Source organism: Myotis myotis, unplaced genomic scaffold (assembly GCF_014108235.1).
Source record: "Myotis myotis isolate mMyoMyo1 unplaced genomic scaffold, mMyoMyo1.p scaffold_m19_p_8, whole genome shotgun sequence".
In the NCBI taxonomy this organism is placed as follows: Eukaryota; Metazoa; Chordata; class Mammalia; order Chiroptera; family Vespertilionidae; genus Myotis; species Myotis myotis.
Window position 1 is genome coordinate 28,433,071 of NW_023416390.1, and position 14,855 is coordinate 28,447,925.

The window sequence follows — 14,855 nt, forward strand, 5'->3', positions numbered from 1 at the left end:
CGCTCTATCCACTGAGCAAGACCGGCTGGGACAAATGCTGTCTATTATCATCATCCCTTGTCTATGCTCCCTCCTCGGCCCCAGCCAGAATCCCGGTCTCAGCGTGGCCGCAGTGACTCCTCCTAGCCAGCAGGGGGCGCCAGCCGCACTTGGCCTCCGGCCGCTCGGGGCGGGCCTCCTCTTGCCGTCCCCCTCTCTCGGCTTCTCCCTTCTGGAGAAGTCGGGAAGGTGGCGGCGGCGGCGACGGTGGCTGTCCCGGCCGGGCCGGTTGGTGTGGGCGGTCAGTCCGCGCTCCGCAGCGCCCGCGCCGCGCCCAGCCCAGTGGACTCGAGCGGCGGCGGAGGCCAGCCCGGTGCGGGGGCGCGCGCGGACCGAGGGCGGCGGCCGCGGCCAGGGCGGCCCGTGGGAGCGCGGGCCCCCGGCGCAGCGCCGCCCGGCGCCCGGCCCTGCCGGCCTGCTCCCCGGGCGCCGCGACCATGGCGGCCAGCGCCAAGCGGAAGCAGGAGGAGAAGCACCTGAAGATGCTGCGGGACATGACCGGCCTCCCGCACAACCGAAAGTGCTTCGACTGCGACCAGCGCGGCCCCACCTACGTGAACATGACGGTGGGCTCCTTCGTCTGTACCTCCTGCTCCGGCTGCCTGTGAGTGGGGCGGCGGCGGGTGGGGAGAGGCCCGCCGGGCCGGGGCGGGGGCTCCGCGCGGCCGGGGCGGCCGTTGGGGCGCGGGCGGGCGGCTGGGATGCGCTCGGCCCCGGCTCCGGGCTGGGATGCGCTTTCGCTTTCGCCGGCCGAGGGTCCGGGGTCGGGCCGCCTCCGGGGTCGGGGCGTGGGCGGGCTGCGGGCGAGGACGGGGCGCCCGGGCCGAGCATCGGGGCGCCCGCGGAGCCGCCGCCTCCGGGTCCCCGGCCCCCGGGGGCGCTGACCGGTGCGGCCGTGGGGGGAAGGCCGGGGGAGAGGCGCCGGAGAGGGCGTGCGGGTCCCTAGTGCCCCGCCCCTCGGCCCGGGGCGGGCGGCCCTGCGAGGCACCTGCCGGCGCCGCCGGGTGGGAGCGGCAGGGAGGACGCCTCGCCGGGGCTCCCCCCGCGGGTCCAGGGCCCCGGGTCCCTGGGAGAAAGCGGGCACTTGGCAAGAGTAACAAGATGGAGATGCCCCGAGGGCACGGGCGTGAGTCCCGGGGGCGAGTTCGGAGGCTGCATTTCGGGCGAGGGAGGGGGAGCAGCCGTGAGGGGGAGGGGTGTGAGGGCAGGGTCCCGAGCGCGCCCGGAGGAGTTTGGGGAGAGCTGGGTGGGAAGAAGGCACCGCCGGGAGCTGTGTCATCCGGACGTGGTGGCGGCGTCCGCACGGGGGTCCCCTGCCCGGACCCGGGTGTCGGGCTGCGCCCGGGAGCGGGGAGGCGCAGAGACCCGAGACCACCGGCTTGACTTCCTGGGGCGGGAGGTGCTTGTTCATCTTTGCTTCAGTAAGCTTTATTTTAGTAAGGTTTTTGTTGGTGTGAAATTCCTTTTGGGAAGTTTGCAGATGATTTGGGAACTGACAGGTTGCTTTTCTGCAGTTATTTCAGTATGTATAGATTCTAAGCAAGTCAATTGACGAAGTAGTGCTTACTAAATATTAAGAGCTTTATTGCTCCAAAACACCTCGTTCTTTCGTTTGTACTATTCTTTCGAATAATTTGGTTACTCCCCTCTCTCCAACTTACACACACACACACACACACACCCTTTGTCATGTTAGTACTGAGACAGTACATGGCATATGAGAAAACATATTTGGAAAATGCAGGACATGTCCAGTAGTGTACGATTTGCTTTTATTTTTAAGTTGGGCACAAAGAGGCATAATTAGTCTTCTAAGTCTTATTTCTTCGACAAACATTTACTGGTGACTCGTAGGCTCTGAGTGAAGGTGTGGGGTGTTCTTACAAATACAGCGAAGTTCTTGTTCTTTTGGTGCTTACATTCTAGTGGGGGAAATGGTAAAGTGGAGAAAAATGTCAGGGGTAAGTATGCACTAAAATAGTATGATAGGAGAGACCTCCTCTGAGGTTACTTTTAGATTGGCAGTCAGGGAAGCACGGAGAATTTGACAAGTAGTGATAGTACTGAATTACCCCAGCATGGTCGAGCTCGGGTGGTATCTGAGATTGTCTGGTTCATGATTGTCATTTACAAATAGTTAAGTGACTTATGTTGGGCAACTTGGTTCTAAAAATGAAGTCAATAGTCCAGTTCTTTTTAAGTGTATTTGACATTTATTATGTGCATAGTAAGTATGTCTTTTACTTATAACACAAGGTCCTTTGATATATTTTAAGTATTTGGTTTGAAAAATATATGTATTTACTGTTCTGGATTTTGACATCTTTGTAGCCCTTTATAAGTATAGTGAGGAACATTTAATTTATTGCAGCAAATGCATAATACCAAGAACTACTTACAAATTTCCTAGATTCCACGTTTCAGAAACATTCTGTGTAAAAGTATACCTCAGTGTGATGACAATTGCTTATTTTAGTGGGATTTAATCTATAATAGATAGTGCTTCATATCTCTGTTTAGTGGTGATTCCACACATACTTATTGGTCACTTGACCTGTGTCAGACACTGTGGGAGGCATTGGTGTTAGGTGGATCCTCCTATCCTTAAGGGGTTTGCATTCTAAGTATATACATTTAGTTACAATACATTATAACATTTCCTTTCTTTGAATGAGCTACCCATGAAATATGTAAATGATAGAGAAAATTTCATAGAGGACTTGATGCCTGAGCAAAGACCTTTAAACCCAAGATCCATTTGGCAGGTAGGTTCATGTAGTTGAAAGATCAGGTATTTATGAGCTAGATAAACCTGGTTTTGAATCCTGGCTCCACTACTAGCTATGTGGTTTGGAGAATGCCACTCAGCCTCTTTGAACTTGAGTTTCCTCATCTATCACATGGTTTACCCTGTAGATTTTGTATGTAGATTAGGTTTCAATATTTGAGTCTGTAACATTTCATACAATGTCTGGTTCATGATAGATGCTCAATAAATGAGAGGCATTGTTAACAGGGTGGAGAGGACATTTCCCAGGTAGGGAACAATATATGAAAGACATCAAAATGAGAATAACTTTATAAAAATCTCTCAGGTTTGATTTTTTAGATTTAACTCAAAACCTGACTGAAATTGGTTAAAAAATATAAAGGGGATTATTGTTTGGTTTTAAGTAAGACTTTATCCAGTGGCTTAATGAGGTTGCCTAGATTTCCCTGGTCCAAAGATGGCTGCCTCCAGCTCCCAAAGCTGCATATCGTCCTTCCAGCTTGTCCAGACGTTCTGCAGTTCACTCTGGTTAGCTTGAACCAGTGCCTTTATTGGACACCTGTTCTATGCTGACTTCATTGGAACCACGAGGATCCCCAAATAGAATTCCCAAGTCAGAAATCTGGTATTCTTGGGAATGGATGGTGGATCAAATGTCTACTGCAGAAATACTGAAGGGACTGTAAGCTCCTGGGGATTCTATTTCTTTCAAAATCAATAATGCAGGAAAATAATTTAACGGTAATATAACTATTGAGTTTAATAATAAATAAACATTTATTATTTATTTATGGAATAATTGAAAGAATGTGAATTTTGAAGTCAGATTTTTGACACCTCTGCAAGCTTTATGACTTAGGGCAAGTATTAGCCAGGCCATAATGTGTGCGGATTGGCCTGGAGCCATCCCCTCAGCCTCAGTTTCTTCGTTTGTGATAAGAAGATGATAGAAGGTTGCTGTTCATTGAACATATACTAAATGTGAGGGCAGGGCTTATGTAGTAGATATAAAACAGGGGCGGGCAAAAGACCGATACAGTTGTTTGTATGGGAAATCCTATAAAATAAAAGGCTAATATGCAAATTGAACAGCAGAATGACTGGTTGCTGTGAGGGCACTGAAAACCACAGGGCAGATGCTCAATGCAGGAGCTGCCCCCTGGTGGTCAGTGTGCTCCCATAGTGGGAGCACCGCTCAGCCAGGAGCTGGGCTCACAACTGGCAAACTCAGGGGTGGTGGCAGGAGCCTCCACAGCAGTCAGACATCACCCGAGGGCTCCCGGACTGCAAGAGGGCACAGACTGGACTGAGGGATTCCCCCCGCCAAGTGCACGAATTTTGTACACTGGGCCTCTAGTAATACAATTATTAGTAATAATACAAGAATAAACTGTGGTTCATGTACTCACAAGTCTAAACCTGCTTTTGCCCACCCCTGTATTTTAAAGAAGGCATGCTAGCTGCCATTCAGAAACCTTGATGTGCCTAGAAAATTCCCATACACAGTAAATGGTGTACACTATCGGAATTCTAAACTTTAAGATAGTCACATCTTTTATCATTAATTTAACAATATCTTTAAGTAAATTAAATGCTAATATTACTAGACTCAGAGCTAATATTTTCTTTATTTTCAGAGGGCTTTCTTGTATTTGTATATGATTTTCATTCAGAGTACATAATTCATTTCAGATTGTGAAACTTGAAAATAGACTTCAGGTTTAGATATAGTTAAACTTTTCTTTATTGAGGCAGAATGGGGTGATGTAGCAGATTGATTTGTCACTGTCAGGTTCTATCAACAGAAATACTTCTGTTACAACCGATAATAAAATGTTAAATACTTAATTTTAGACCAAATTGTTTGTTTTGTGTAGACTAGCATTAGTATAACCAGGGAATAATATAAGAATTGTTCTATCCTTAAAAAATGATTCATAGCCCTGGCAGGTGTTGCTAAGTGGTTAGAGCAGGGGTGGGCAAACTTTTTGACTCGAGGGCCACAATGGGTTCTTAAACTGGACCGGAGGGTCGGAACAAAAGCATGGATGGAGTGTTTGTGTGAACTAATATACATTCAAAGTAAACATCATTACATAAAAGGGTACGGTCTTTTTTTTTTTAGTTTTATTCATTTCAAACGGGCCGGGTCCCGCCCCCGGGCCGTAGTTTGCCCCACGGCTGGGTTAGAGTGTCGGCCTGTGAACTGGAGGGTCTCGAGTTCTATTCCCAGTCAAGGGCACTGCCTGGGCTGTGGGTTCACTCCCTGTCCCTGGTCAGGAGCATGCAGGAGGCAACCAATTGATGTCTCTCTCACATCACATAGTTCTCTCTCCCTCCCTCTCTCCCTCTCTCCCACTGTCTGTTAAAGAGAAAAATATCCTCGAGTGAGGATTAACCACAACAAAGTTACTATTTTTCAGAAAGTGTTTAGATAAAATAAAAAATAACTTTTGAGAAATATATACTTTGTTTCTCTTAATATCAGCTATTTTATGTGCACAGTACATTTCATCTTGGAATTTTACCGGTGGATAAATGTAGCTGGATAGTAACTTAAACTCTATTAATTTTGTGTGCATTTTGACTTACAGTGAATCTTGCAAGATTATTAACTTTTTAAAATTAAAGTTGAACAGATGAAAAGAGGCATTTTATTTATTTTTATATAGTTACTAGAGACCTGATGCACGAAAATTCGTGCAAGAGTAGGCCTTCCTTCCCCCGGCTACCGGCACCGGCTTCCCTCTGGCACTGGCTTCCTTCTGGTACCAGGAACCCGGGCTGCTTCCGTCCTCCGGCTGCCCACAGGCACCCGGGACCCGGGCTGCCTTCTTCCTCCTGCCGCCCACAGGCACCTGACCCGGGCTGGCTTCCCTCTGGCCCCGGCTTTGTCAGGAAGAACATCCAGAATGATGTCGGAAGATGTCTGGTCTAATTAGCATATTACCCTTTTATTGTTACAGATAGATTAGCAGTAGATTACAATCAAATATCCTTTAGGAGTTCTGCTTATAGATAGAGTTTATTTCCTCATGAGGTCACAGTGGGCAGTGACTTATATCCTTAAATTCCTGTTTACTTTAAAAAAAAGTTTTTATTGATTGCAGAGAGAGGGAGAGAGAAACATCAGTGTGAGAGAGAAACATGTATTGGCTGCCTCCTGCACATCCTCTACTGGGGATCTAGCTGCAACCCATACATGTGCTCTGACCAGTAATCGAACCCAGTGACCTCTCAGTTCATGGGACGATGCTCAACCAACTGAGCCACTCCTGCTGGTCTCCTTTTCACTTTTTTTAGTGCTATAACGTGGTTACATTCAGGGAGATAGTTTGACAATGTAGTACAATTTAAGTTTATTGTAAGTGGGAAAACTATTTGATACATTTTCAGTTGCTAAATTTTGCAGGCTCTATGATGGGGGAAAGTAGGGAAATCATTACAAATAATAATATGAGAAGATATGAAAATTCTTCCTCATTTCTCTCTTCAAATCTTTATCTCTTACTCAATAAATCTTGGTGGCTCTAACTTGGAACACTAACTTAGAACAGTTGTGTTCAGTAGGTATGTATTTCTACAAAAGTGCTAGTATATAGTAAAGAAACTTGATATTTTTGGGAAATGTAAAATAATCACTCAAGTTTTCTAGGAATGCCTTTTTTTATCAGTTAAAGAAAACACCCTGTAAGTATATATCAGGTTTAATATTGACAAGAACTGTTCATTTTTCATTCTTTTTTTAATTTAATTTTTAATTCAATTTTGATTTTTATCAAAAGAATACATCATATAATTTAAAAATAGAAAGGCTTATAGTGAACAAAAATAGACATCTATTACCTTCTTCCATTTCTTATTACCATAAACAGTGATGTTGGATTCTTGTCTGTTTCCTCTTTCTATTTATGACCCTCCAGACCCCCCAACCTTTGTCTGATTTATTTGGTAATCTTTCAAGGGTTCTGTGGTGGGAATCAACTCTAGCTGGCTTCTCCCAACCCTGCAGGAGCTTCAATTTTTATTTTTATTCTGTGAAGTCAGTTACTGCTGGCATACTCACATTTTATCTCCCAAATTTTGTTATTTAAGAGCAATAGTGTGCTTTGGGGCTCCTCCCTTGTTCTCTTTCCCTCTGTCTCTTTCTGGGTCAATGCATTTAATGCCTTTGCTGTTATTTCAGCGGGTTTAGAGAGATAGTAAAGACATTCTTGAGTTTTGTCTACTTTTTACTGGAATGTCTTAATTAAGTTGTTACTTGAGTATTATTTTCTAGATGCTTGCCCTAAGTGTAAAAAGGAAGTTACAGTGTAATAATTGTGATTTTCAGAAAAACAAAATAACAACTGTGTTTTACACCATGGTGTGTGTGTGTGTGTGTGTGTGTGTGTGTGTGTGTATTTTCAGTGTTTTAAAGTTGGGTTCTGGATGATATTAAATAACTAGTATTGGAATAGATTTAAATGTCAAATTAACTTTATTACTTTATGCCAACAATAGCAAACCCTTAAATTTCCATAGCCTATTGGCAATATTTTACCAGCTTCTCCCCCAGCAGGGGAAAAACAATTTAATAACACTAACTAAATAAGCTTTCTTACTTATTCATCCAGCACACATTGTTATTTGAGATGAACAAATGGGTATTAGCAAGATTGTTTGAGGCATAGTTAAGAGCAGCATATGGAATGAGTCACACCATCTGGTTGCATTGATACCTGGGTGGTGGTTGTTAAAACTCCCAACTCCTGGGATCTGCATATGACTTAATAATACTGCAAAAACATATTGGACTACACCAGTAGGTGAGTTTGGAACATCTTAAAACCAATTAACTGGCAAACATCTTTCAAAATATCAATACTGCTATTATTAAATGAGTCATTATTTAAATTATATATATACACATATACTAACCTGGAGACTTAAAATATGTTTTTTAGGATCCAGAATGGGTAGTACCTCTATATTGGCACTGTAAAAATGATGTGGTATACTTGCTCAACCCTTATTCAATAGTTATGACTAATGTCATTACAGTAAAATGTTTACAAACACTGAATTCACATGACAGCTAGACAAGGTTAGAGAAAAAGGGAAGTGGCACTAACTTCCAGGAATACACCTTAAAAATAATTAGATAAATAAAAATTCATTTTTGATCAATTAAAGATTTTGTTCATTAATGATATCTTATAGGTGGAAATTTCTGTGTTCAGTTTCTTCTGCTATGCAATTTCCATTTCTGTTTTATGACTCACCAAGATCTAGAAGGAAAATAATTTGTTAATTTAAAATTTAAACCAAACCTAACTCAACACAGAATTCTCTCCTTTGAAATGTGAAGCAGATAAAGTGCAATAGAGTGTGCCATCTATCTCTGAAAGTTAGAGGGAGAGAAAGAAGGACAGGATATGAAGGTTGAGGGGCTCTGTTACTTATGAATTCTCCTTATTGTTTTGATTTAAAATAACATTACATACCATTTTTAATTACTCAAAGATGTTTCCAGAATATTTTTGAAAGACTTTGGTTCGTAATTTTACAGCATTGTTAAATTTCAGTTAGCATGGATGATTGCAAGATGACTATTCTGTAAGAGTATTGATAATCTGCTCTACAACCTGGATTCCAAATGACCCCTTTACCAGAGGACATGACTGTCAAAGTAATTTTATGAGACTTCGTATAAATTACTTTGTTACTTTGCAGAAATTATATGACCCTTATTCTTCTGGGTGGAGTAGCCACTTTGTGATATTTGGACAAAATGTAAATAGTTCTTAATCTCTCTGAGCACATTTCTGTTCACTTTTTTATGTGCATGATAAAACATCAAGAAACTCAAGAGATAGCGTCTTAAGGCCGTCTGTACAGAAAAGACATCAAGGTTGTAAAAGACCTTAAAAATCATTTAATCATGTATCTACCTATTTTTCAGTTCCCTTCTCCAGGGCCCTACTGTTTTCTCTTGAACACTTACTGCCTCATGAGGTTATTAATAATGTCCCTTATTATCAAACCTCACTTGAATTGATGAAGAGAGAGAACTTTATTCTTATTGTTAATAACTTTGCTTCCTTAGGTTAGTTTAATTTTCTAAATTAGCCTCAAACTTAAAGGTATAGCTATTTGATTAGAATATTTGTGTAGCTCCATGCATAACACATTATTATATTTTTTTAAAAAATATATTTTATTGATTTTCTACAGAGAGGAAGGGAGAGGGATAGAGAGTTAGAAACATCAATGAGAGAGAAACATTGATCAGCTGCCTCCTGCACACCCCCCACTGGGGATGTGCCCGCAACCAGGGTACATGCTCTTTACTGGAATCGAACCTGGGACCCTTCAGTCCTCAGGCTGACGCTCTATCCACTAAGCCAAACCAGTTAGGGCTTATCATATTTTCTTAAAAATGAAAATATTAAATAATCAATTACTTTTTGAATTCTTTACCATAGGGCTCTCTCACATATGTTGTCTTCTCCCTTCATCAAAACACACTAAAGCACTGTTTGTGTTTCCTAGAAGGTCATGTGTTATAGGTACTATGTGTTTCTAACTAGGTAGTCACTGAATTTATCTCTAAGTATATTGTTTAGTGTGGGTCTAGCCAAAATTACCTTGACATATCTGTTGTGGGGATTAATAGTTCAAAATAATTTTTAAAGATACCTTTAGTTTATGAAATAAAAGCATTGTTCCAAGTTTAAATGTGCTAGCTACAAATGTTTTGCATTGATACATAATTTTAAAATTATAGTATATAATAGTAAATTTGTAAAATATTTTCTTTCTTAGGCGAGGGTTAAATCCACCACACAGGGTGAAATCTATCTCCATGACAACATTCACACAACAGGAAATTGAATTCCTACAAAAACATGGAAATGAAGTAAGTGTTTTTACAATTTCAACTTTTTTGTTGGCAGCCATTTTAATAAGATTTAATAAGTTGTTTAGAATGGTGAATTTCACTGTCTTAAAAAAAAGTTATTTTTGTATTTTATATTTAGGTATTTTAGTATATAGTCATTTAATTTATTTAGAATTCATGTTTGCTATCTAAGTACTTTGCTTTAACCTGAGTTGAAATACATATATTTAAAATTCATCAGTGATGACTTATAAAAGGCATTTTAGAAGATGTCTAGTATTGGAGTAACTGTTAGTCTTTGCTTTAAAAGATTTTTTTTTAAAAAAACTTTATGGTGTTATCGTAAACTTTTGTTAGGCTGTTGTGTGATCAGCTTTCACTTGAGCTCCCCTCCTTCCTATATACTACATTTTATGTGATGTTTAATGTTATATTGAACTGGTGCTCAGAAGGGAGGAGGCTGGTAGTTCTGAGGGCACAGCATAGTGTCATGGGAAACCCAATAGTGTAAATATTTGTAGAGGAGTGTTGTCCTTCCACTCTGTTTTATTGGGCTTCCAGTAATTCCCTTCTGTTTGTTTGCTTTTTTGTTTTTAGTCCCATATTTTGCATTAGTAAAAGTTGGTGATGTAATATTTTTTTAAAACTATTACAAAAAAATCATAAAGAAAGTGGGCATATTTTATGACCTGCAGTAAGATGAGCCAGTCGCCTAATTAATTAATAGCCATTATACTTTTACTAGTAGCCTGGTGCACGAAATTTGTGCACATTAAAAGGGAATTAATTAGTGGAGATATTTTAATATTGCTATTTGCCCTTTCTCTATAATAGAAGTGTGAGAGATGAAAGGAAATTAGTAAAATGTATACGAAAATAATATATAAATTTATTAATAAATAAAAATAACAAAAGGATATAACAAAAACAGAGGCATGATATAAAAACGACAAAAACATGATATGAAAACAACAAAAACAGGATACAAAAACAACAGTGATGCAAACAATGACTGGTAAAGTGATTAAACTTATTCTAATATCTCCCTGTACACCACATTAAGAGTGAAAACACTTTCAGAGTGCTTGACTAATTTCCCTTGTGATGAAGTATTTAGAACTTTAACTAACGTCACATGCTCTTCAAACTCGAGAGAAAGCAACATATAACTGACCATGTGCGAAAACGGGTTCAGGTAGGAATATGCCTACCCTGTCTAGAGTTTGTCCTTGTGATTTATTAATAGTCATCACAAATGCTGGCATCACCGGAAACCGTCATCGAATCAATTTAAATGGGAGGCCAGTGTCAGATGGGGACAAATTAATTCTTCGAATCAGAACAACCTCTCCTTCTGCAGATCCTGTTAATACTTCAGCTTTGATAATGTTAGGTCGTAATCTTTTGATAATAAATCTGGTACCATTGCAAAGACCCCATTTACTATTGAGATTTCTCAATAGCATGATGATTGCACCCACTTTCAATTTTAATTTATGACACGGCATTCCAGAAGGAGTAATACTATTAAGAAATTCGACCGGAAAATTTTCCTTTTCAGCATCATCTGTGGAATCAATGGAATCATCACTCAAATATGTGTGAAAATCTCCATTGAGTATATCCAAAATTTCTTCATTTAATTTTTGAACATGCTCAATTTTTGGACAAAGAATTGCATGTTTAGATATATTTTTAACACATTTGTATGTGGGAAACGTATTTATACGTTTTATGTATTTATACGTTCTACCAGTGTAGTAGAGCGCGGGACACGTATTAATTCGTTTTTTATAGACTAGTGGTAGAATGCGGGTAACGTATAAATACGTAAACTAAAGTTATCGTAATTTTACTGAACGTTGCCGTTTGCGCAAAAAATTAGCAAAAATGGCCCACGCCACCTGTTAGCGCGTGATAAAAACTACCCGCAAACAATGTGTTAATATTATCTATAGATATAGTATTTCCAAAGGTAGCTTCAATAATAGATCTATTACAAATCATTTCACAGGGGATTTCAATAATATCCATTCCTAAATGAAAACTGCTATCAAGTTTGCCATCTCCAAGTTTTACTAACCATCCACTATAAGCAGAATCCTCTGATCTCATATTTGTTGTAAGAGACAACTTTCTGAAACATCCCCAAACATTGCAGTACTTTACACTCGTTTGTACTATGGCCGATCCCATAGCATGCGGTACAATACTGAGACATTGTCGAAAATCCCCTCCAAGAAGGAGAACTTTCCCACCAAATACAACATTCAGACTCATAATTTCTCTTAGTAATCTGTCTATGGCGTTTATAGCATGACTGGATCCCATAGTGCATTCATCAATAATGAGTTGGGCCTTTTTAATAGTTTAAGCAACTTCACTCTTTATATCGAGTTTAGAAATTGAAGTTTCATTTAATGGAATCGGTAATTTATATTGGGAATGAAAGGTGCTTCCACCGAGAAGTAAATTTGCAGCAATTCCTGTAGACGCTATGGGTAAAACAGTACCACCACGACCTCTAATATAATGTATTAAAACTTTATACAGATATGCAGGTGAATAGGATTCCTAGCTGTCAGCCCCCTGACAGCAAGCTGGCCACCTGTTGATTCCGTGAGGAAAGGGGCTCCCTCCTCCCTCCTGTCAGGGTCCGGGGTGCAGGTGAATGGGGTTCCTGGCTGGCAGGCCACTGACAGCAAGCTATCCAACAGCAGATTCTGTGAGGAATGGGGCTGCCTCCTCCCTACTACCAGGGTCTGGTTTGAAGGTTGGCCACGCCCCCTGTTGGGCCAGACCCAGAGTTCTACCACGCTGTGGCCTCCGCCTCAGCAACCCAGGACTGACTGCTGCTGGGCGCTCCTGGTGCTCTGAGGGTGAGTTCTTCCCTCAGGCCTCGCAGGAAACAGCTTGGGGAGGGCGCAGACCTTGGCAAGGCAACCCAGGACTCAGTGCTTCCACACTCCACTCTGAGGGTGGGTTCCTGCCTGAAACCTCGCCCTCCGGGAAACAGCTGGGAGAGGGCACAGCCATTTCCAAGACGACCCCTGCAGGACTGACTTCCTTCTGGTTGGTCGAGCTTCGGGACGTGATGTTACACCCTGGGTTTTTATATAAGTAGATAGGCAATTCATCACTTCCAATAAAGGAAAGAGTAGTTTTGTTGTACTGTTCTGGTTGTATTTTTTTGATACAAGAGAAGTTAAGTGTTAAGATTTTGTTAGTTTCAATCTTCTCTCACCTTCAAAAGATATATGCAAGCATTTTTGACTCTGCGTGTCTTTCTTCCAAATACTTGATAATAATACCTTAAACTTGCTTGCCTACTTGTGATGTACATGTGTTTTTGGTTCTAAAATAGTGAAGAAGTGTAAATTCAAGATTTAATGAAATATTTTTAAGTACATGGATTTCTAGAAGTGAGCACTTTGCAGTTTCCAGATTTTATAATCAAGTTCCAGACTGATTGTGGTACATTATAGGAAAATCTAAAGCTAGAAGAAAGTGCAAAAAATTTGTAATGACATTTCAGTATAGAATAATATATTTACAGATTAAAATACAATTTGGACTATTTGTATAAATTTTAGAATTAGCCTAGTACTGAAAATTTTAAATTACTTTCTTAGAATGTTGACCTAGTATGCAAAATTTTGGACATCAGAATGAAATCAGAAATAAAAATATATTATTGTTTTTTTAGATTAAAAGTCTAATGACTGTAACAGAACTGGAAAGGTAACAAACAGTTCATTGGGGAAATAAGTAAAAATATCCAAACTTGTTAGTTGATAAGTTTAGGTGGAAATTGGTGCCAAAATATTAAGATTTCTCAAAAAAAAATTGTGGTAATGACACTTAACGTGAGATCTATCTTAAACATTTTTAAAGTGTACAGTACAGTGTTATTGACTATAGGCACAGTGCTACAGCAGATCTCTAGCACTTACTCGTCTTACAGACTGAACTTTATACCCATTGAACAGCACTTCCCCATTCCCCCTCCCAGCCCCTGGCACACTGCTCTACTTTCTGCTTCTATGAGTTTGACTATTTTAGATCTCACATAAGTGGAATCATACAGTATTTGTCCTTCTGTGACTGGCTTATTTCACTTTAGCAAAAAGTCCTCAAGATTTATTCATGTTTCACATATGTCAAGGATTTCTGAGGGAACATTTTTTAAGACTGTAATATCAAAATGAATTTAGAAAATATGAAAGGCGCTGCTTGATTTTAGATAACGCATTATGTCAAAAGGTAGAAACAAAATATAAATATGAGAGATGACTGGAATGGGTTCATGACTCTTAAATTCTAAAGAGTCAGTCAAATTGATAGGCCACTTGGAATCCTCACCATGACAGTCACTGAGCTCAGTACTGTGGATGCAGTTACAGATCTGTGTGCATCGGCGGCTTAGCTGACAACACTACAGTTGAATTGAGGGAGACAGATATGTAACATATTACAATATGGTGTTAGATAATTAAGATGAGTAAGAATTTCAGAAGTTATATGGTGACAAGGAGAGTGTTGGGAAACTCACGAAGAACATGACACGTTTGCTGGTTTTTGAGAGAAACTAGGACTTAAGCTGGCAGGAAAAGATATTGAAGGCAAAGCAAACACTGCACAAAGAAAAGGGAAATTTGCAATAGTTCTTACTGTTAGAAAACATACTGACCTTTTAAATGCTTGTTAAGGAATACAGGCATACCTTCTTGTGTCCCTAAGGACATCTTGGAACCAAAATATTCAGGTAGGTATATTTGATTCTTTACAACACTAGCAATATCTGTGTTCTTAAAAACTTAAGATATGTGTAAAATGTGAGGACTAATATTATGAAGTGCAGGATGGTTGGTACAACTTCATAAAAATACGGACTTCAACTGCATGTGCTTTATCATCAGTTTATCATATTTAAACCTTTAAATCTTAAAGACAACATGCATACAAAAAAGTATACAGATTTTAACTATGTAAAGAACCATACTTAAATCACATAAAATTTTGGGTGAAAAAGGCACTATCATGCATCTTGTATGTGAATGGGTTCACACGTGAAGATGCGTACTTCTGAAGTTAAAAGATCGAAAGTATATTGACTTTGGAAGCAGTCTTGGATCTTCTGCCCCCACATGGGAGTTTAAGTGT

General features: G+C 40.4%; 1 protein-coding gene across 15 annotated transcripts in view; it reads left to right on the forward strand.

The window, feature by feature from the left end:
• The first annotated feature begins 203 nt into the window (after positions 1 to 203).
• AGFG1 (ArfGAP with FG repeats 1) overlaps positions 204 to 14,855 on the forward strand; it is a 68,623-nt gene continuing 53,971 nt past the window's right edge. For 3 of the 15 annotated variants that reach the window (XM_036320723.1, XM_036320721.1, XM_036320730.1), the window contains exons 1-2: positions 204 to 643; positions 9,617 to 9,710. In XM_036320723.1, coding sequence (XP_036176616.1) covers positions 477 to 643; positions 9,617 to 9,710 — 261 coding nt within the window. In that variant the 5' untranslated portion in view covers positions 204 to 476. Of the gene's footprint in view, positions 644 to 1,021; positions 1,166 to 1,456; positions 1,476 to 9,616; positions 9,711 to 14,855 lie in introns of those variants that run through there. The other 12 variants (XM_036320722.1, XM_036320726.1, XM_036320724.1 and 9 more) reach the window with 8 other exon arrangements.